Source organism: Somniosus microcephalus, chromosome 15, assembly GCF_052327205.1.
Source record: "Somniosus microcephalus isolate GS21.2 chromosome 15, FLI_Smic_1.0, whole genome shotgun sequence".
Taxonomy (NCBI): Eukaryota; Metazoa; Chordata; class Chondrichthyes; order Squaliformes; family Somniosidae; genus Somniosus; species Somniosus microcephalus.
In genome coordinates, this window is record NC_141001.1 from 18,454,911 (window position 1) to 18,476,082 (window position 21,172).

Below are 21,172 nucleotides of genomic sequence, written 5' to 3' on the forward strand. Positions count from 1 at the left end.
TTTAATTCTCCATCCCACTCCCACTCTGACCTCTCTGTCCTCAGTCTCCGACACAGTTCCAATGAAGCTCGACGGAAGCTCAAGGAACAGCACCTCATCTTTCGATTAGGCACTTTATAGCCTTCCGGACTAAAGATTGAGTTTAACAATTTCAAATCATAACCACTGCTCCCATTTTTTCAGACAGCAGGTGGTGGTAATAATTCTGCTGTTTCCAGTTACAGCTCCTCCAGGCCCATTTTTTGTTTCTTGTCCCATTGCCACCCCCTTTTGCCTTGCACTATCATTCATTTAAATCACTCCTGCCTTCTACCCTATCACAGACCTTCACTTTTATTCTTTTCTCCCCTCCTCCTTTTCCCTGCTTCTGTGCTTGCTTAAAACCTATTGTAACGTTTTCCAGTTCTGATGAAAGATCATCGATCTGAAATGTTGGCCACGACCTTATCTTTGGGGTGCATTCGTTGCAGGGGATGGAGTTAGGAACAGGAAACCCGGAAATACGTGTTTCACAAACCGACGTCTTTAAATTTTTTCTGTAGGTTTCCTGCCCACAGGCCTGTGGGTAGGTCTATTGGGGGGGTGGGAGAGATCGTGGGGGATGCTGGTGTTTGCGGGGGGGTGGGGAGTGGAGCAGATGGTGGCCGGGGGACCTGATGATGGTCGGGGGGGGGGGTGCAGATGGTGGTGGGGGGTGTCTGCTCGCAGCGGGGTGAAGGGTGGGTGTTGGTGGAAAAATGGTCAGGAGGAGCAAATGCTGGTCAGGGTGGGCAAATGGTGGTCGGTGGGGAGTCCGATCGCAGGGGAGGGGGTTATATGGTGGTCGGTGGGGGGCAAATGGTCGGGGGAGGGGATTACAGGTAAGCTTGTTGGGCCTGGAGGAAACACTCCTGCTCCTTCTGGCCCACAGGCACTTATCACGTGGATCTAGTCCATCTTGCCTCCTTTCATCTGCAGGGTTTCCGAGGCCAGGGAAACACGGCTGACTGTGGTTAAAAATAGAATCACAGTGAAAATGAAGGCGCGCAGCCTCATTAAAATATTTAAGTGACCAACTCACCTCTTGAGAGCTGATTGGTCACTCGCCCCTCGTCCAACCTGTGTTAAAACCATAAGTGGGCGGGTTTGAGGTGTGTTGGGTTCCTGTTTCAGATATTTAGCTCTTTAACCTGCCACCTGAAACAAACCCACCCGTTTTTGGGTGTTAAATTTCCTCCTCATTAACACTGTTTCTCTCTCCACAGATGCTGCCTGACCTGTTGAGTATTTCCAGCATTTTCTGTTTATACTTCTATCTATGTTATTGGTTCCAACATGGTCCATGTCTTTTGGTTGCTCTCCCTCCCTTCCCTGAAAGTTTCCCACCCATTCTGTGATTCCTTCACCTGACACTTGCTCCAAACATGAGTGTGCTTACTGTTAAATCCCCTAAACTACCCCATCCATGATTGAATTTGGACTGGATTTAAAATGGGCATCTGACCCGAACCCTTATTTTTATACTTATTCCTTAGTTTCTTGCATTCTTGTGTGCTTTGAAAACTGTAAAACATAAGAGAACTTCATTATTTAAAGTATCAGTTTATTAGCAAATAATTTTATAACTAGGATATTACAAACCGTTTATCTGTAGGGCAATAAGTGAATACAGCAGTATTGGAGTAAATCAAAGCAATAGAGCCAGTTTCACCTCCACATGAAATCATTGTTGACTCCTGCAAACTGAGAATTTCTGGTTTGATTCCAAACAGTAAAATCCTTGGAGCCAATCACCCTGTTCAGTTTGGAGCCAAAGGAACTCAAGGAAAACAAGTGGCTCTTTTCTTGGGAGTCACATAAAGGAAAAACAATGTAACATCAAATAATTAATTACAAAATATATATCTTGTATTTACAATTATTGCAATTAAAGAAAAGGCAAGTGATTGAGAAACACTATGTGAATGGCCCCAAAGTTACTTTGGAGACAAAGCGTCTTGACACCCTCTAAAGTACATTTGTCTGACATTGGCCCAGGCTCTGATAAAGATATACCGCAATAACCCTTATAGTATCATATTAACAGTCCTGATTTTAATCTAACCCACCCAGTGGAAATGGGGTAGGTTGGATCAGACCCCAATTTTACACCCCATCCAATTTTACACTCCATTGAAGTCAATAGACCTTAAAACAGGCGAGGTGTAAAACGGGCATCTGACCCAAACCCGCCCCATTCTCACTAACATGTCAGGTTAGAATTGAGCCTCAGCAATCGTCTCTTCCCTGATGATGGAAGGGTTCTGTCAACACGCTTTGAAGAAAATACAACATTTTGGCTGGATTTTCACAATTCTGTCCCAATAAAACGCCATCCTTTAAATACAGCATTTTTCAAATCTAAGTTTTTTACATTGGGCACAAGATCTTGGCCAGTAATTTGCAGTCAGCGGCAAAGCAAATGCGTTCGCCACTGGCCCCAAAGAAAGCTTTCCACAAAGGTCTTGCGATCTCTGTAGCGAGAAGCTTGGCTTTTCTGATGCCTAATTGAGATCAGTTCAGTGTAGTGGGAAATCCATAGCGCGAGTTGCTGTGACGTCAACAAGCTGTCAAAGCAGCCAATCACAATGTAGAATTCTCACAGAACCTGGAAGTGAACAAGCTCCTTTTATTCTAACTTTCTAAAAATGCTATAGAGCGCAAAATAAAGATTAGAGCTCTCACATAGGGAAAAGGTAAACCTGAAATAAAGATGAACGAACTTCAAAAAAAAAATTAAGTTTTAAAAATTGTAATTTTTCTTAAAATGGATACATTTGACACTCCACAAAATCAAAATTAGTTTTTTAGGGCCATAATGTTTGTCAAGCTGTCAATACACTGTTAAAACCCCAGTTACATCTAATCCAACAAGGTCTAACTTTCAATGGGGTAATTAACAGCGACATTAACGCGGAAGAGCCGCAGTTTCTGTCAGTTTCTCTGATTGCCAGCTATGGTGGGGGGGTGGGGGGTTGGGAGGGGGGACACAGTGTCGGGGCAGTGAATGACTGACGGCAATTCAGGATTTCCATGTTAGGATGCGCATGCTATTTGTTCGCTGTTATTACCCACCGCAAATTGTGGGCCATTGTCCTTATGATAGTTAATAAAAGTAGGTTGAATTCTACACTTAAGAAATATTAGATCTGAAATGATGTTGTGAGATAAGACTGTAGAAACACTTGGCAGATTCATCTGAAACCAATTTGAATGGAGCTGTTAACCCACTGAAAATAAATCAGTAAACGGTGTAGTTAAAACAGCTGAGAGCAATTTCAGCTGAATATGGATTTCAGCTGAATATGGATTTCAGATACATATGCTGTATTCCTGCCCTAGTATCTGTCAGTGCACTTTCAGGGCTGTTGTTCTAACTGCTATGGATGAACTTGCATATAGGCACAAAGAATACATGTATGTTGATTGTTGCCCAAACATATGGATGTAAACTTTCTACAATCTAGAAGCAGAGAAACATGCAAAAATAAACAGGATTCTGGTTATTTTACAAAAAATACGTTTGCTGTGAAAAAATCAGAAAGATGCATGGCCCAAATGCAAAATTATTGTAGTAACTCCCCTCATGAGAGGATCCAGAAACCATAGGAGGATTTTTATCTGCAAAAAAAGAAACAAAACTTGAGAATTGTTTTCAAAGGTTTTCAAGATCTGACTACATTGAACTTGATAATACATTTTTAGCAGAAATAAATAAAAACTGAATGCTGAAAATCTGAAACAAGTATAGAATTACTGAAAATATTCAGTGGGTCAGTCAACATCTGAAAGAGAACATTTATCCATCTCCTCTTTCAGATATTGACTGGCCTACTGTGTATTTACAGAAATGTCTTATGACACAAACATTCACACACATCTGTTTATCTGTCTTAATGTTATAAAAGAAAATGAGGCTAGATTTTCAGATCCCGCAGAATTGGGACCCGTCTCTAGCAGGATAGGACTTCCACTCTCCCCCAACCCTGGATGATCTTCTGGCCTTCAGATCATTTAAATATTGCAGGTGGGCTCCTTGGTTGGATTGAGAACAAACTTTTGCTGTGACAGGCTTTGGAGGCCTGCCACAGTGCAAGGGTGTACGCAGTTCCCATGCTGCCTGTAAAAGAGACAAACTGTTTAAGAAATTTTCAGCTTCTTCTTTGGCCTGTGCATTGTTTCATGAGCAGTTGCACAGGCCCTGCCAGCAGGAATACAAGGGCTGAATGCTAGAGAAGAGGTGAGAGTTGCTGTACTTGGTATCAAGGCAGCATTCAACTGATTAGGAGAGAATCGTTCCATGGCTGTCATACCTGACACAGAGGAAGATGGTCATGGTTGTGGAGGTTAATCATCACGGCCCCAGGACATCGCTGCAGGAATTCCACAGGGGAGCATCCTTGGCCCAACCATCTTCAGCTGTTTCTTCGATGACCTTCCCACCAGTATAAGATCAGGAGTGTGGCTGTTTACTAATGATTGCACAATGTTAATTGCACATCACAACTGCCCTGCTAATGGATCAGACCATCCCAGCCTACAGCAGGACCTGGACAACATCCAGACTGGGCTGACAAGGGCATGTAACATATACACCAATGACCATCTCAGAAAAAAAGGCCCAATCATCTCCTACTGACCTTTAATGGCACCACTATCACCAAGAGCCATACTGCCCCCCACCGCCCCCCCCCCCACTCCCCACTATCTCTCCAATCAACATCCTGACGGTAACCACTGACCCAAAACTGAACTGGACCAGTCAGATCAAAGTCATTGCCACAAAAGTATGGCAGAGGCTGGGTACTCTGTGTTAGCCCCAATGAAGAAACCAGCAGGTTCTTTGCAGGCGCAGTCCTCAGACACCTCACCTGGCACCACACCACTGGATCTTTTACACATAAGTACCAACTCAGAAACATCACTCTTCCCAGGTAAGTAAATAGTCTGTTAGAGGGCAATTGATTAGGTGATGAACTGGGCTTAGCCTTTCAGAAAATGCCTACTGAGCATGCAAGTTAGCTAGAGTTTTTTGGGAGAGTGCTTTCTAGCTTCTGACATGTGGCAGATAGGGTAGAGGAGTCCAACTCCCCTATATGTGGGGTGCTATTGCAAGGTTTCCAAATTCTGCAGTCCATCTTGGAGCAAAGGGTAGCTCCAGGGACATCTCCAGAACAGCTCCTAATGGCAGGAGGCACGATACCAGTCTTTGCATGCATCCTGAATGCTCAAACTGAAGTCTTACAAGCTTTGGGAAGCAGTAGAACCTCCTCCTTGAATAGGATATCAATTTAGCTTAGTCAAGAAAAATAGCTAGCAAGACAATGGCCCTGAAATTAGGATCGGGGGCTTGCTGCGCGTGCAAGCCCCCAATGTGCACTCACCCTGCGCGCCGACATCTGAAGCCCGGGCCTGCTCGCATTTACTGTCACTGGCCTGGTTCAGATGTCGGCGCGATGTGCTTACCTGATCCAGCGGCGTAGTTAGTGCGATGTGCCGGCTGGGATCAGGTGAGCACTGTGCAGCCAATCAGGGGAGGGGAAACTCATTCATGAGTTTGACAGTAAGAGCTGTCAAACTCATGAAAAGTATGGGCTGCCAAAACACTACTTTAACTTTAAATAACATTTAAAAAAACATCCCACTGATTATATTAACTATAAATAAGTTTTTAAAAATGTTTAAAACAATTAATCAATTTTTTGAAAAAAATAAATTTTTTAAAAATAGGGTCTAAAACTAAACTTACCATCCTGTAAATTCTTTAAAAATAACAAACCTGTGGAAAAAAAAATTCTACATTGCACTAAAAGCCCACTTACCTGAAAAACTAAATACTTACGTCTTGTTTTTCCTCGCGTAAAGACCGGAGGCCTTTACACGTGTGCAACTCTGAAAAAAAAAAGGAATTTTACTGCGCACGCGCTGCCTGTGCAGTCGTGCGCGTTCTGCCTCTTAACCCCTTGGGTCAGAGGACAGGAAATGCCGGTTTTCAGCGCATGCGCTGTGCATGCTGAAAACCGGCAATTCCTCCGGGCACACGCGTCAGTATCCTGTCCTTACTCACGCGTTGTGCCCGGAATTACTGGGCCAATGTGCTTACCTGATGAAGAAATAAAAGGAGGCAATAGGAAACCATTAGAGGCAACAAGAGAAGTAATGCCACTTCCTTTGTTCCTCAAAATTATTTACTAAACCTCCTACATTAGTTATGTCTGCAAATTTGGATACTACTCTCTAGCCCTGTACCCAAATCATTAATATACACAGTGAACAGAAGCAGTCCTAGACAGAACCCTGTGAGACACCACTACCCATTTCTAACCACTCTGAGAAACTGTCCTTCACTCCTAATCTGTTTCCTCCCTTCCAACCAGTTTTTAATCCAATTTTGTACCCTCCCCCTAATTCCATAACCTTTAATATTTTCCAATAGTCTTCTGTGTGGCACTTTGTCAAAGGTTTTCTGAAACTCCATGTACACCACATCCACTACACTTCCCCCATCCACCAGGTGACACCTCCTCAAAGAACTCTATTAGGTTTGTCAAGCATGATCTTTCTTTCTGACCTCTGTATTGGCAGTTTCTAATCGTTTTATCTTCATCTAGATACTTAGTAATATCATCTTTAATTAAAGATTCTAAACTTTTTCCTACCACAGATATTAAACTAACTGGCCTGTAAAGAAGGTGTGCCAAATCTAACACCCCATCTGCGACCACTGAGTCCTGGAAAAAAAGTTAAATGGTCTTCCTGGGTGAAGTAAGGGAAGGAGACTCAGCTACACCTTCCAAGGATGCACGCTATTAAATGTCTCCACCACATACAATGATATCATCCGCACCATGTTAAAGTTCTTGAATTGCTTATCATCAGTGCCCAAGAAGTAGTGCCTGTTAGCATATTCATTGTGGGTTGAATGCTAAGAACTGCATATTATTGAGTTCCATGGTGGGCCAGCTCATAAGAGAGAGATCTGCAACAGGTGGCAGTACAATTGGTCTCCGTGCTCCTGGGTTAGGAAATGGGAAATGGCCCAGGGTTTCCTCTTCCGAACACTATCCAGTGACCCCTTCTGGAAGTGTATGGACATTGGATGAGGGGTTGGTTGTGAAGTTCTCCAGTAGTTGATCTGGTCTGCTGACGCTCACTATCAAAGTTCATATTTGAGAAATAGCTACTTGGTAGTAAAGGTCTCCTGGTATCTGTGAAACTGTACACAAGTTAAAAATGAACAGCTTCAGGAAAGGGATAGAAAGGAGAAAATTTAATGGTGAATTAGATGAAAAACCTTGCAGAAAGGATAAAAAATTGTTCAAAGAGGTTGATTTCTGTAACAGCAAAAAGGACACATTGATTTCTGTAAACTTAGTGTTTTGAACACTTACTCACAACACTGTTATAGGAAATTTTAAATCCGTAGTCGAATTGTGCCTGCTTGTGTTGAAATTCTATCACAACAGTACGCCCAGAGGAGGTCAGATTTAATGGCCATGACACTTCTTCACAGTATTTTCCCAAAATAACAGGAGGAGATTTAACAGCATCATAAATGACCAAATGATTTTCTGTGCAGTTTAATCTGTTAAGGCGCAATTCTTCCAATTTCAAGATTATCTATAAAATAATAAGAAAATTAAACTGTGTTATGCTAGTTTTCAAATATGTTTTAGTAACTCTTGCCAGCCATGACTGCATGACAAATTTAAAGAGAATTTGTCAAGTTGTCAAAATATTTGGAGAAAATTAAATGAATGTTAAAAGATGTGGCAAGTCTGCTAAAGATATGTTGAAATGTTCCTTATAAGATTATACAGTATAATGGAGCTGATGAGAAAGACTGAAATTTATCATTGCAACTACAGGAATTTGATCCAAACATATTAATCCATTCAATAAAAATGGCACAGCAGTATTTTCTCTCTTGTACAGTTAAAGCTGTTGCATTAATGATTAAGGAGCATGTTTTCAGATATAACTAAACATACTGGGGGTTAAATTGGATAACCCCCAGAAACGGCACAGGGATCACGATGCGTGATTAACCAGAACAACCACTTCGTGCTGCCTACGCATTACTATGATTTCTGCGTGCCCCGCGCTGTTCATTGGTTGCACACATCAACAGGGGGCCTAATATTCTGAGAGCCTGGTACTACTTAAATCTAGCCTGCACCTCTTAAAGCTAACCTGCAGTACTTAAAACTAGCCTGTACCTCTTAATGGGGAGGTGCATTGTGGCTGCTGGAGGTGCTGAAATCATTGGGAATAGTGTGCTGTGCAACAATCAACAATTGCTGGCCATAGGCGAGCGTGTGCACCAAGGTTTTCGGATGTTGCACCGGAGATCTTGGTTGAAGAGGTGGAATGGAGGAGAGATGTCCTGTATCCTCAAGGGGGCAGGAGACCCTCCAGGTACTTGCTCAGGAGGCAGAGGCAAGAGATAGTCGAGGAGGTCAATGCTAGGAGTATAACTCCAAGAACATGGATGCTGTGCAGAAAGAAGTTTAATGATCTCACATGAGTGATCAAGCTCAGGGAATGCATCTTCAAATGCCATATCCTACCAACTGCACCACAAGCCTCAGCCACTGCTCAATCCACACCCTCATCACTCACCTACCAACAATCTCTATTAATCAGAATTCATACCTAACATTCAAATGCTTCCTCTCACCTTCACACACATAGCACCACTGCATCCTCAAACCCACATCTCACAGCTTTCACACACTGCCAGCTATTCAACCATGACAACCACAATACCCAAAAGGATTGCATGACACTCGCTGACACACATCCCTCTCTCTTTCAGGAAAATATGACACACAACCAGAGGCAGCAGGAACTAACTGGAGGGCAAGAGGCATGCCTCCTGTTCTAAACTGCATGGAGGAGATGGTGCTGGGCATTATGGGAAGGGCCATTGCTGAGCCTGTGGTCACTAGTGGGGCTGAAGCGATTGAAGATGAAGGTATCCGCAGACCTAATCTTCCATCTCCCATCCCACTTCTCCCTCATCCCACAATCTCTACTGAATGAAAGCTGATGATAGTGTCAGCATGCACTTCTTACTTTCTCTTCTCCCCTCACCACAACACTTCCCTTGACTGTTTTTCTTTCAGCTACCCAAGAACTGCAATCTGCCCAGGCAGTGGAAGAAGAGCAAGGTGACAGTGAAGATCAAGGTTAAATTTTTGAGGAGCTAACAAGGAGGGTAGATGAGGGTAGTGCATTTGATTTAGTGTATATGGACTTTAGCAAGGCTTTTGATAAGGTTCCACATGGCAGACTGTTCACGAAGTAAAAAGCCCATGGGATCCAGGGCAAAGTGTCAAGTTGGATTCAAAACTGGCTCGGAGACAGGAAGCAGAGGGTAATGGTTGATGAGTGTTTTTGTGAATGGAAGGCTGTTTCCAGTGGGGTTCCGCAGGTCTCAGTACTAGGTCCCTTGCTTTTTGTGGTATATATCAATGATCTAGACTTGAACATAGGGGGTATGATTAAGAAGTTTGCAGATGATACTACAATCGGCTGTGTGGTTGATACTGAAGAAGGAAGCTGTAGACTGCAGGAAGATATCAATAAATTAGTCAGGTGGGCAGAACAGTGGCAAATGGAAATCAATCTGGAGAAGTGTGAGGTAATGCATTGGGGAGGGCTAACAAGGAAAGGGAATACACATTAAATGGTAGGACACTGAGTAGTGTAGAGGAACAAAGGGACCTTGGAGTGCATGTCCACAGATCCCTGAAGGTAGCAGGCCAGGTAGATAAGGTGGTTAAGAAGGCATACGGAATGCTTGCCTTTATTAGCCGTGGCATAGAATACAAGAGCAGGGGGGTTATGCTTCAACTGTATAAAACACTAGTTAGGCCTCAGCTAGAGTACTACGTGCAGTTCTGGTCACCACATTACAGGAAAGATGTGATTGCACTAGAGAGGTTACAGAGGAGATTTACAAGGATGTTGCCGGGAGTAGAGAATCTTAGCTATGAGGAAAGACTGGGTCTGTTTTCCTTGGAACGGAGGAGGCTGAGGGGAGACCTTATTGAGGTGTATAAAATTATGAGGGGCATGGATAAAGTGGATACAAAGGACCTATTTCCCTTAGCAGAGGGGTCAAAAACCAGGGGGCACAGATTTAAAATAATTGGTGGAAGGTTTAGAGGAGATTTGAGGGGAAATTTCTTCACCCAGAGAGTTGTGGGGGTCTGGAACTCACTGCCTGAAAGGGTGGTAGAGGCAGGAACCCTAGCCACATTTAAAAAGTACTTGGATGTGCACTTGGGATGCTCTAGCCAGCAGGGCTACGGACCAAGAGCTAGGAGGTGGGATTAGGCTGGATAGCTCTTTGTTGGCCGGCGCGGACATAATGGGCTGAAATGGCCTCCTTCCGTGCTGTAACTTTCTATGATTCTATGAAGACACACCATCATGTGATTTCACAGCCACAGCCACCAGCTCAGATACTGACACTGCATGTAATCTAGAGGAGAGATAGAGGAGGCTAGATCTGCACATAGTGAGACACCGGGCACAAGTGTGCTGCAGCTGGGGCAGGGGGAAAGGAAAGTGCAGGTGCCAGCTCACCAGAGGGCGAGGTCACACACCAATTCTGCTGCAGAGGACTCAGATGATGTCTTTTATGGTCCAGGCTACAGAAGAAGGCTGATGGGTGTACACACCCAAATGCTTGGTGCACTGGAAAGCCTGCCAGAAAGCCTGCATTTAATGTCAAGGAGAATGGAGGAGTCAGACACAGGGCTTTGCACAGGGCTTGGAGCCCATCCTTTCCAACATGGAATGAGTGACTACCTCCATCAGCACACCTGTGGAACCAACCATGATGCAGCATCTGATGGCCGATGTCTCAGCTTCCATTGCAGCACAAGCAGCATCTACCCAATGTCTGAGTGTTGCAGTGGAAGCTCAGCCTACTGCCATGGAATCACAGTTTGAGGTGAAGTTGTCTCTCTTTGCATAGAGAGCTTCAGTGATCTCCCTTTTGCAGCAGTGCACTGCAAACTGAGAGATGTTGCTTATATTCCAGCAGCAGCCTGGAAGAAGCCAGACACATGGAAATTCAGAGCCACAGTCACCTTGACATCCACAGGTAATGTGGTCCTTGCCCTGCTCTGAGGTTGGAATTGTGGCTCTAGCAGGTGGCAAATTTCAGTGATGACCTCCTTAGTGAAGTGCAGACGTCTCAATCATTGGTCGTCATTAAAGGTCAGGTATGAGAATTGCCCCCTAAACAACATCTGCAGATATGGCCTTCTGCTGAGAGCCGTTCTCCCCCTCCTCCCTCCTCTAGCAGTTTGCCCTGCTCTGCCAAGCCTCTTATTCTCCGAGTCATGCTCAATGCCAGGAGGAAGGCCTACTCGTCCTCCCCTGTCTAGAAGCAACTGGTTTGTGCACCAGTCTTTAAGTCGCCAAAAAAGTACCCAAACACATGTAGGGTACAGTAGCATAGTGGTTCTGTTACTGGACGAATCATCCAGAGGCGTGGACTTATGATCTGGTAAATGTGAGTTCAAGTCACATCATGGCAGATGGGGAATTTAAATTCAGTTAATTAAATAAATCTGGAATACAAAAGCTAGTATTAGTAATGATGACCATTTTACGACCATACAATTTTAAAACCCATCTGGTCCTTGAGGGAAGGAAACTTACTATTCTTGCCCTTAACTGCCCTCGGAAATGGGCAGTACTCAGGCACTCAGTTGTATCAACTGCTACGAAAAAAAATAACAACAATAAAACCGGACGTACTGGCATTGGATTTGGACACGATTCGGATCTGCCAGTCGTCCTTGCAAAGTCCTGGGCCAAAATTGGGAGAGCTATCCCACAGGGCGCAGAATGTACTCTAGGCATTCTAGCAAGAGTGGCTCGGTAGTGCCACTAGTGACCGAGCCGGCTGAGTCCTGAAGGATATAGCTGCCAGACTGGGCCTGCAGCAGGAGGTGAGAGAACCAACAAGGGGAAAAACCTACTTCATCTTGTCCTCAACCTTTGCAGATCCTCGACAGTATTGGCAGGACTGACCACTGTGAATTCCCGTCTTCACACCCTCTATCATGTTGTGTGGCACTACCACCGTGCTAAATGATTCAGAACAGATCTAGCAGCTAAAAACTGGGCATCCATGAGACACTGTGGACCATCAGCAACAGCAAAATTGTATTCCATCACAATCTGTAACCTCATGGCCTGTGTAAGGTTCGAAAATTTCTGCACAACCCCAGAACAGAAGGAAAGCCTTATTTTAAAATGATTTTGGAACATCACAGAAGAAATCTGTAAAAGGGATAAAAGTGTGGTTGGGCCAAACAGAAGAATTCAAAGAGTTAAATTACACATTTTTCCCAAGTGTAAGGTGTAGTGTATGTACCCGTCTACCTTTAAGGGAACTATTGAATGTAACCGTTCACCTTTAAGAGAACTACTTTAGGTGTGGCACTATTTGTTTGGCTTCTGTATACTGTAATACCGATAGTGACCACACCAGTATATAAGTGTTGTGGCAGGATTGCTGGGGCAGATTCGCCCGGACCTTCGAATAGTAAAGACCTGTTTTGTTTGTTACTTCTGAAGTCTGTGTATTTATTAACTGCACAACCCACAGACTTTACAGTGGCGACGAGTCCGATCGTACCCTGCGGCAAGATTACCAAAGCAAGAAGAGCGTCGAAGAGAGGCAACCGCCCTCGTCGTGCAGCTGGAAGAAAACACGAGGCTGCAGCAGGAGAAAGGTGGAAGACTTTAGCAACAAAAGCTTCCATTAGCAACAGGCACTGACTACCCTTCTGCCACGGTGCGGAGTGAGCCGATCAGCAGGGAACAAGGCGGCCGAAGAGACTGTGAGTAGGGGAAGGTGTAGAAGTATCCGGAGGATAAGGGCAGAGCACTCGACCTCGGTCGAGGGGGAGCTGTGCCGGCCAAAAGTCGGGTCCAACGGCGTCGGGTGACAGCCGGACCGCGATCGGCGGGAAAAATCCGGGCAGCGACCGCAGCCACGAAGCGCTGAGCCTGCGAGTAGGTGCGGGAAGAGAAACCCAGCCGCAGCCGGGGAGGGAAACACCGGTCTGCGAGAGGGCTGGGGAGGCGAACGGGAACCGTGCGGGTGAGAGCCGGGTGCGGAGAGAGAGACTGCGAGGAGCCAGTCCAGCGGCTGAGCTGTTCTCCACCAACGGGGTACTCAGAGCCGGCAAAACCGAACGTGCGGGAGTGGGTGAGAGACACAGCCGAAAACGGGGTGAGAGACTGCGCGAGAGCCAGTCCAGCGGCTGAACTGTTCTCCACCAACGGGGTACCCAGGGCCGGTAGCACCGAACGTGCGGGTGAGAGAGCGACAGAGCCGGGGACGGAGAGAGAGACTGCGCGAGAGCCAGTCCAGCGGCTGAACTGTCCTCCGTTAACGGGGTGTACCCAGCGCCGGTAGAGCCGTGCGGGCGGGAGGAAAAGACATAGCCGAGTAAGGGGAGCTGTGCGGAAGCCAGCCAGCGGCTGAACCTGTCCGCTGTGGGGGAAGCGTACCCCTTCCACCGGGAAGAAACGCGGGAAGCTGCCATTAGGCGGAGAAGACGCCAGAAGCGGGAAACCGCCATTGAAGTGGGCGGGGCGAGAAAGGAAGAGCGGGAAACCGCCATTTTCGCGGGAAAACCGCCATCTTGATTGACATACCGCCATTGAAGTGGGCGGGGAGAGAAGGAAAGAGCGGGAAACCGCCGATTTCGCGGGAAAACCGCCATCTTAGAAACAAACAAATAAATAAGAATACTTAAAGAAATACTGGTGCTGCTCCCAAGGGAAGAAAAATGCCTAAGCGAGGGAATATTAACGACTTTAATTCTGAAATAGAAGACTGGGCCACGTACGTGGAACGCATCGAGATCTATTGTGAAGCCAACAAAATAGAGGAAGACGACAAGGCGATAACATTGTTAAACTCGATGGGCGCAAAGACATACGGGCTCTTGAAGGATTTACTAGCACCAGCTAAACCGGCGGATTAGTCTTTCGAAGAGATTGTGGTTGTTCTGAAGGACCACTTGAACCCCACACCGTTGATGTTGGCTGAACGATTCAAATTCTATGCAAGAACGCAACAGAAAGACGAAAACAACGCAGAATACTTGGTCGAACTGCGTAGGCTAGCGAAATACTGCCAGTTCGGAGGGAATCTGACAGAGGCACTGCGAGACAAGTTCGTAGGCGGATTGTCCAAGGAAGGGATGCAAAAGCGCCTACTAGAAGAGAACGACCTTACACTTGATAGGGCTGTCCTTATAGCCGCATCACACGAAGCCGCAGCGAAAGGAACGGCGGAAATGCAACTAAAGGCGGCGGCGCTCGGGGTGGACCAAATTACCTCGAGTACAACAAAATGCTATCGTTGTGGGAAGACAACACACGACCAGAATCAATGCTGGTTTAAGAACCAAGAATGTAGGAAATGTGGCAAACTGGGTCACATCGCTAAGGTATGCCGGTCAGGGAAGAAGACCAACAACCAAAGGAAGCCATCACAAGAAAAGTACAACAAGGTATACAAGGGGGCTGAGAAGAGTTCAGATGAACAGAATCCAGACTCAGATCCAAACGGCCAGGAGCTGGGTAGTCTGAGTATCCACCATGTGAGTAAGGAAGCTGACCTACAAACTATCTGGGTCATGCTAAAAATAGCTGGAGTCCAAGTGAAAATGGAGTTGGACACTGGATCAGCTGTATCAGTCATAAATCGAGGGGATTACCACCGGCTATTCTCACACATACCCTTAAGAGATACCAAGTTCGTATTGCAGACATACACGGGGCATAAAGTATACCCCATGGGAAAAATAAGAGTCAAGGTGAGAGATAGGGGTAAAGAACACCCAAGAATGAACTTGTATGTACTACATGAGGGAGGACCACCACTTCTAGGACGGGAGTGGATCAAGAAAATAGATATGGAATGGCACTACCTACAAGCAATGACGAGTGAGGACTCGGTGCAGACAAGCAGCTCAGACTCTGAGCCGGAAGACGATAAGTCCAGCCCAAGTATGAAAAACAAGGTTAACATGAACTCACTGACTAAGGTTGGAAAAACGATGGCGTGCATAAAGACAGAGAATTCTGAGTCTGTTCAAGTCACAGACATATGCATTACGGAGGAACACCGAGCTCGAACTCAACGTTATTTCAAAGTACGACAACAATTCGAACAATTAAGTTACCGTCTCGTACAGGAGATGAAAACAATGAAAAAGTTCTATGACACCGAATGGGAGAGTCTGGAAAGACAACAGAACCTGCTGGCTCAAGCAGAGAGCGACCATAGAGCCATCGTGACCAATTACCGATCACACCTCCCTTATGATGTTCAGGAGTTAGAATATTTGCATGATCTAGAGATACAGCATAAAGGCAAACCACGCTACACTGAGGATTTTGTTCTGCAATTGGAGACGGAGCTAGTGCAGGCAAGGTTAAGTGTGCACTTAAAGAGATGCAGAAAAAAATCTTGGACATGGAAAAGAGAAACGCTTCTTTACCTGATGTGAATAATGTGGCCATGTTGCAAGAGGAGCTTATCACTCAGTTAAATGAAAATAAAGGGAAAATGACTGAGATAGACTGCAAGAATAAAGAAGATTTGATGGCAGTGAGACTTCAAGAGGCAGATAGCATAGCAGCCTTGGCTGAACTCCAACAGGAAATTGCGAAAGAAGCAAATGAAGAGGAATCTTCAGGAAGCCGGGATTTTATTCCAGTTCTTCTCTACGACTCCTTACAAGCAGAGTGTGAGAAGTGGAAAGAACAGTATGAACAGGCCCAGGCTACAATTCTGGAGGGGATTAACTCGGCAACCTCCGAAAAGCTAGTTTCAGTAGAAGCATATGAACAACTAAAGGTTGAACATGAGCAAGAAGTCCAAAGGCTGCAGGAAATTCTTGATGAGCTCAAGGCCAAGACAGACTCATCGGTAGAAGTTCCATCCATAGATGAGAATTTAGCGGTGAAAGACATGGCAGAACATGAAAGACAAGATGTCCAAGAACTCATAAAAATATTGGAGGAAACCCAAGACAAATATGAGGCGGCAATGACCGAGGTTCAACGACTTGAAGAGCAGAGTCAACTGGGAATCCTTTCAGTGGAAGGGAAGGAAACTGTAAGAAACACAGAGACTGTAAGAATGGGCTCTGAACATGAGCTTGGGAGCATCAAGGCGCAACTTCTTCGAGCGCTTGAAACCAAAGTACAAGAGGAAAGGAAGGTGAAAGCATTGGAGGGAAAGGTGGATGAAATGGTGAAGACTCTGATCCACAGAGTCCCCGCGGAAGAGTTAACGGTCAGCCAACTCCTTCACATGCTGAGAGACAAGACTCCACAATGGGAACACGAGCTTCAATCTGCAAAGGGAAGGAATTCGGAGCTCCCAAAAGTTACAGAAATAACTGAGGTGGCAACACAGATTTTGTGTTACAGTTTACTCTATGAAGAGTTCGTTGAATCACGTCAATGTGAACAGAAGAATGTTGAAACAGCTGCTTCAGTAGAAGGATTAAATAGCCTGATACCGCAATCCCCGGTGGAAGGGAAGGTATTGAACTCACAAATGAGGTCAGTAGTGAAGGAATGGCAGACAACCCAGGAAGAGCGGGATGAATATGAATGCATGAAGAAGTCTTTTCAAGAAAGATGTCTAGGGAAGGAACCACCGTCAGCTAACATCCAGACGGGTGAGGAGGAAGAAGAAGGCTCTCTCGCTGGCCTAACTCAGGACGAACCCGAATATTACCATGACCTGTTGAGTGACACTCAATATTACGAGGATGTGGTCTGCCCAGCTTGTGATGAAAACTCCCAAAGTGCTGAAATCCGGAGGAAGCACTTAAGGTCTAAGGAACATAGAGAGTTGGTGGCGCTACAGCTGGCAGCCGAGAAAGGAGCTCCGAGAGTTTCAAAAAGGCAGAAAAGAAAAAGAAGAAGCAGAAGATAATAACTGTCTAAAATATTAGCACTTCTACCATCTCAGGCGGAACACTACGAAAGGAGCTAAATTAGTTGAAAAACTGGAAAATGTCAAGACAGCCAGTTGGTTGTAAAAGTCCACACTGCTGGTTCAACAGGACGAAAGTTCAAGCTGTTACGTCAAGAAAAAGGCTATGGAGGAGTCACGCTAGCCAGGTGAACTGGCTACACCAAAGAAATGTTGTTCGGAACGAGTCAAGATCAGAGACTGAATCTATGAACTGTTCCCACCGAGATTATATCTGTAAATTGTTTTATATGACATTGACTCCACCGAGATTATATCTGTAATTGTTTATAGGAAGTTGAAGATATGTATGTTTAACGGAGACTCTGTAAGTAATAAGCTAAAAAGGGAGGATTGTAGTGTATGTACCCGTCTACCTTTAAGGGAACTATTGAATGTAACCGTTCACCTTTAAGAGAACTACTTTAGGTGTGGCACTATTTGTTTGGCTTCTGTATACTGTAATACCGATAGTGACCACACCAGTATATAAGTGTTGTGGCAGGATTGCTGGGGCAGATTCGCCCGGACCTTCGAATAGTAAAGACCTGTTTTGTTTGTTACTTCTGAAGTCTGTGTATTTATTAACTGCACAACCCACAGACTTTACATAAGGAAGGAAGACATTTTGGACTGTTGTAAGGAATTATTGGGCCGAAGGGATTTAAAATAAAAATCCCAGGAAGATTTGGCTGGTTCAAAAGGCATGTTCAGGCTTGCAAGAGGCTGTGACACAGGGGAGGTGGGGTGGGCCCCCGAGTTTGGATATTGGACAGTCTGGGAATGTCCTGGGCCACCCCAGCTTGACATAAAGACAATGAAACCTGTTCCCGCCAAAAATTCACAGAGCCAAGGTACATGAATAAAAACAGGGCATGTCCCCAGCAACACAAAGGAAAGAACATAGCCTTACAGGATACAACAATCAAACCACAGTCCAAAACCAATCAAAGAGATTGACAAACGTTTTGCATTTTTAAACTAGTTTCAAGGCAATCCCGAAACCAGTTAAAGGCAGATTAAGAGTTAGATGGACCATCCCCGAAACTCATTAAGTTTAGATGGGCCATCCCCGAAGCTCATTAAAGTTTTAAAACCTATTAAAAATAACGAGCCCACCAAATTTAACAAAGAAACCCGAGATTTGGTGGTCAGATAAGCCAGGCCTCAAATTAGTATAATTGAGGCCTGCCTTTTCAGTTAAACAGTCAGCTCAGCAGTCAGTCAGTCAGTTCAGCTCGGAGAAGAAGTTCAAGTTCAGCCAGCCAGTTCGAGAGAGAGAGATCATCATCAGAGGCTTGAAGAAACAGAAGGAGAACGAAAGCCGTGGCAACCGAAAGGCGTACAGAAACCAACAACCATCAATATTACCACCAACCAGGTAATGTTGGGCCACCGCGACCAACAAGAAACCAACTGTCGAAAATTTGCAAACCAAAGACTTGTTTCCACTCTACAGGCTAGTGTGACTTACCACTAGGTAAGATTTGGACATAAAAGACCCTAAAACTAGCCCTAACCAAAGAAAATCGGGTACTCACCTGGTACATCCAACAGAGCGACTAACCGCATCAGCGCACCAACCCAAACTGAAAACCCAACACAGGTGCAGTCTTCTACCATGTCCGGGGTACAGCAGGCCCCAACTGCCACAACTAAGGAGAACCCCGAAATCGCAAACCTCTACAGTCTGTCAAGAAAGTCATTTGGTGAGCATTTCCTGGTCCTCTGGATTCTAGCCTAGCTAGTGTAGTGGGGTTGGGAGGGTAAGGGATTTTGTATATTTTAATTCTCCCTCGCTTATTCCGAGTGTTCCCACCCTTTTAGAGTATAAGTTTTATTGTATTTTATATTTTCCTGTCTCAAAATAAAGATCTGAATTCTTTTGACTAACCCAGGTGTCTGTTGCTAGTTTATTACAACCCCCAAATAAGTCCAAAGTCTAGAACAAAAGGAAGTGGGAACGATTTGAACCATTCAAAGGAGTCAGAGGTGAAGCTGACAAACAACCCACACACCACCCCCTTACAGCATGGTGACCGCGGCAGGACTTTGGCAAAAGGGAAGTAATGCAATATACCCTGTGTTTGATGAGAGATCGACGATGGAAGAGAGGATTTCCTCTTACATTTGTGAGAAGGTGAGTATCACAAAGAAGTTGGTGACCGGTCTATTGCGTGCTGGGCGTCCCATGGACGCTGCAGCCAAATGGACTGAGAGCAAGGATCATAAGAAGTCGGTAGAGAAGGCCATCTGGTTGGTCTGTGCCCTATGACAGATCCAGCTTTTAGATCAGCAGATTAAAGCTTTGACAGCAGAGCTGCAGGAGGCAGCCAAACTGTCTCAGGCAAGAGCTTTAGCAGGGAAGGAACTATTGCAGGAATTACAAGCCCAAAATCAAGAGAAATTACAGTTAGTAAAGAAAGACAGAAACAGGCATGAGTATTTTTGGTGTCAAGTCACCGAGGCAAAAGGGAATGAACTGGTACTGAAAGAGGATAATGCTCGTCCAACCAGACAGTTAAGGGAACAGGAGGAGCAGTATTATTATAGGAATATAAAGGCAGCTTATCAATTAGCAAGCACTAGGGATTTTGAAGCGGGAGATCACGGACCCTGTCAAAAGCAGATAGAAAGTTTAAAACTTGCTCTGGGCAAAAGGCATGGTATGCCTAGTAAGCCCGGGTGTGGCCCAAGTAGACCTGGAAGTAGAAGTTGAAACTGTGCAGACATCACCTGTGGCGCCGGGGAGCAACTCGGTTGGGCAGCAGGAGGGATAAGCAATCTGTAGGGAAGACAGGGAGGAGTGCACACCACCGCCACCTGTGGCGCCGGGTTTTGACTCAGTTTGGCAGCATGGAGAAGTGGGCAAACAAATGCAGGAAAGGTCGGAGCCGGGGCCGATGTGCCCAGCTCGACAGCAAAAGTTTGGCCCACCTGGGGTAGGTGGGGGCCAGGGGCCCCTTGAAAGCCAGTTTGTGATTCCCCATGGGACCCAACAGCTTAGGGCTATTGTAAGCCACTTGAGTAAGCTCACCCACCAGGAAGATCCCTCAGTCCACTTTATGGAAGTGGAAGAAGCAGCAGGCATTAATGAGTGTGACAACTCAGAAATGGCCAAGATGCTCCTGTTCACCTTGGATGGCAAGCTGTACCAGTCCCTCTCTGCTGAGTGCAAGAAGGGACAGGGAGGGTACGCTGCCTTCCGGGATCAAGTTCTGGAGGCGATGGGGATGAATGATGGTAGTCCGTTCTCCCGGGTGGAGAAGACTACCCAGTTAGCAGGGGAGACTCCACAGGCTTTCGCAGACAGGCTGTGGCCTGTGTACAGGAGTGCCTGTAATGGGGATCTTGATCGGGCTAACTTGAACCAGAATGAGCTGGCTCACTGGCTCCGATGTCTGGTGGCAAACAGCTTGCCATGGATCAGAGCCAAAGCCGAGCTGTGGTTCGACCCAAAGGGCCCCCAAGTCACCGAGGAGGCAGTGGTCAGACAACTGACCCTGGCTTACCGCAACGGTAGGTGGGTAGAAGAACCAGAGACAAAAGGGAAAGTGCATGAGTTAAAACCCAGCCAGGGTAAGAAAGAGTGGCACCAGGAAGGGGGTAACCCTTCCGATACGAGGCATAACTGCTTCGGGTGTGGGAAAAGTGGGCATTGGAGAAGGGTCTGTAGAAATCCTTGGAAGGATAGTGTAGGAAATAATGCCCCAGCTCCCGCCCCAAAAACATAAACACCGACCTCTCCCCCCACGTTTGATTTGATAGTGGCTGTGCTCCAGGTTTTGTTAGCTGGCCCAGGGAAGGTAGCCGCAGCCACGGGTGCTTTAACCCCATCTGCCCCATACAACCCAGACCTATGACTAGAACCAGCGCAGCCTGTCGACTTGTGTCCCCTTGAATACGATGAGGGGGGCAGGCCCTGTGTTAAGATGGGGGTGGAGATGGTGCAGGGGAGATAGTTGGTGGACACTGGAGCTTCCAGCACGGTGTTCCATTCGGAAGACCCGACCAATTCACCCAGGTCTAACAAGGTCCCATTTAGCCTAATGGGATTCACAGGGAACGAGCAGGCTGGGGAAATGTCCAAACCTTTGGCCATAGATTTAGGAT

The 21,172-nt window shown here is 45.8% G+C and overlaps 1 protein-coding gene across 1 annotated transcript in view; it reads right to left on the minus strand.

Moving 5' to 3' along the window:
• Window positions 1-1,565: 1,565 nt before the first annotated feature.
• Window positions 1,566-21,172, minus strand: part of LOC147106569 (astacin-like metalloendopeptidase) — a 512,506-nt gene continuing 492,899 nt past the window's right edge. Inside the window, exons 13-14 of the mRNA XM_086007520.1 lie at window positions 7,410-7,638; window positions 1,566-3,639 (exon numbers count right to left, since the gene is read on the minus strand). Coding sequence (XP_085863646.1) covers window positions 3,527-3,639; window positions 7,410-7,638 — 342 coding nt within the window. The 3' untranslated portion in view covers window positions 1,566-3,526. The remainder of the gene's footprint in view (window positions 3,640-7,409; window positions 7,639-21,172) is intronic.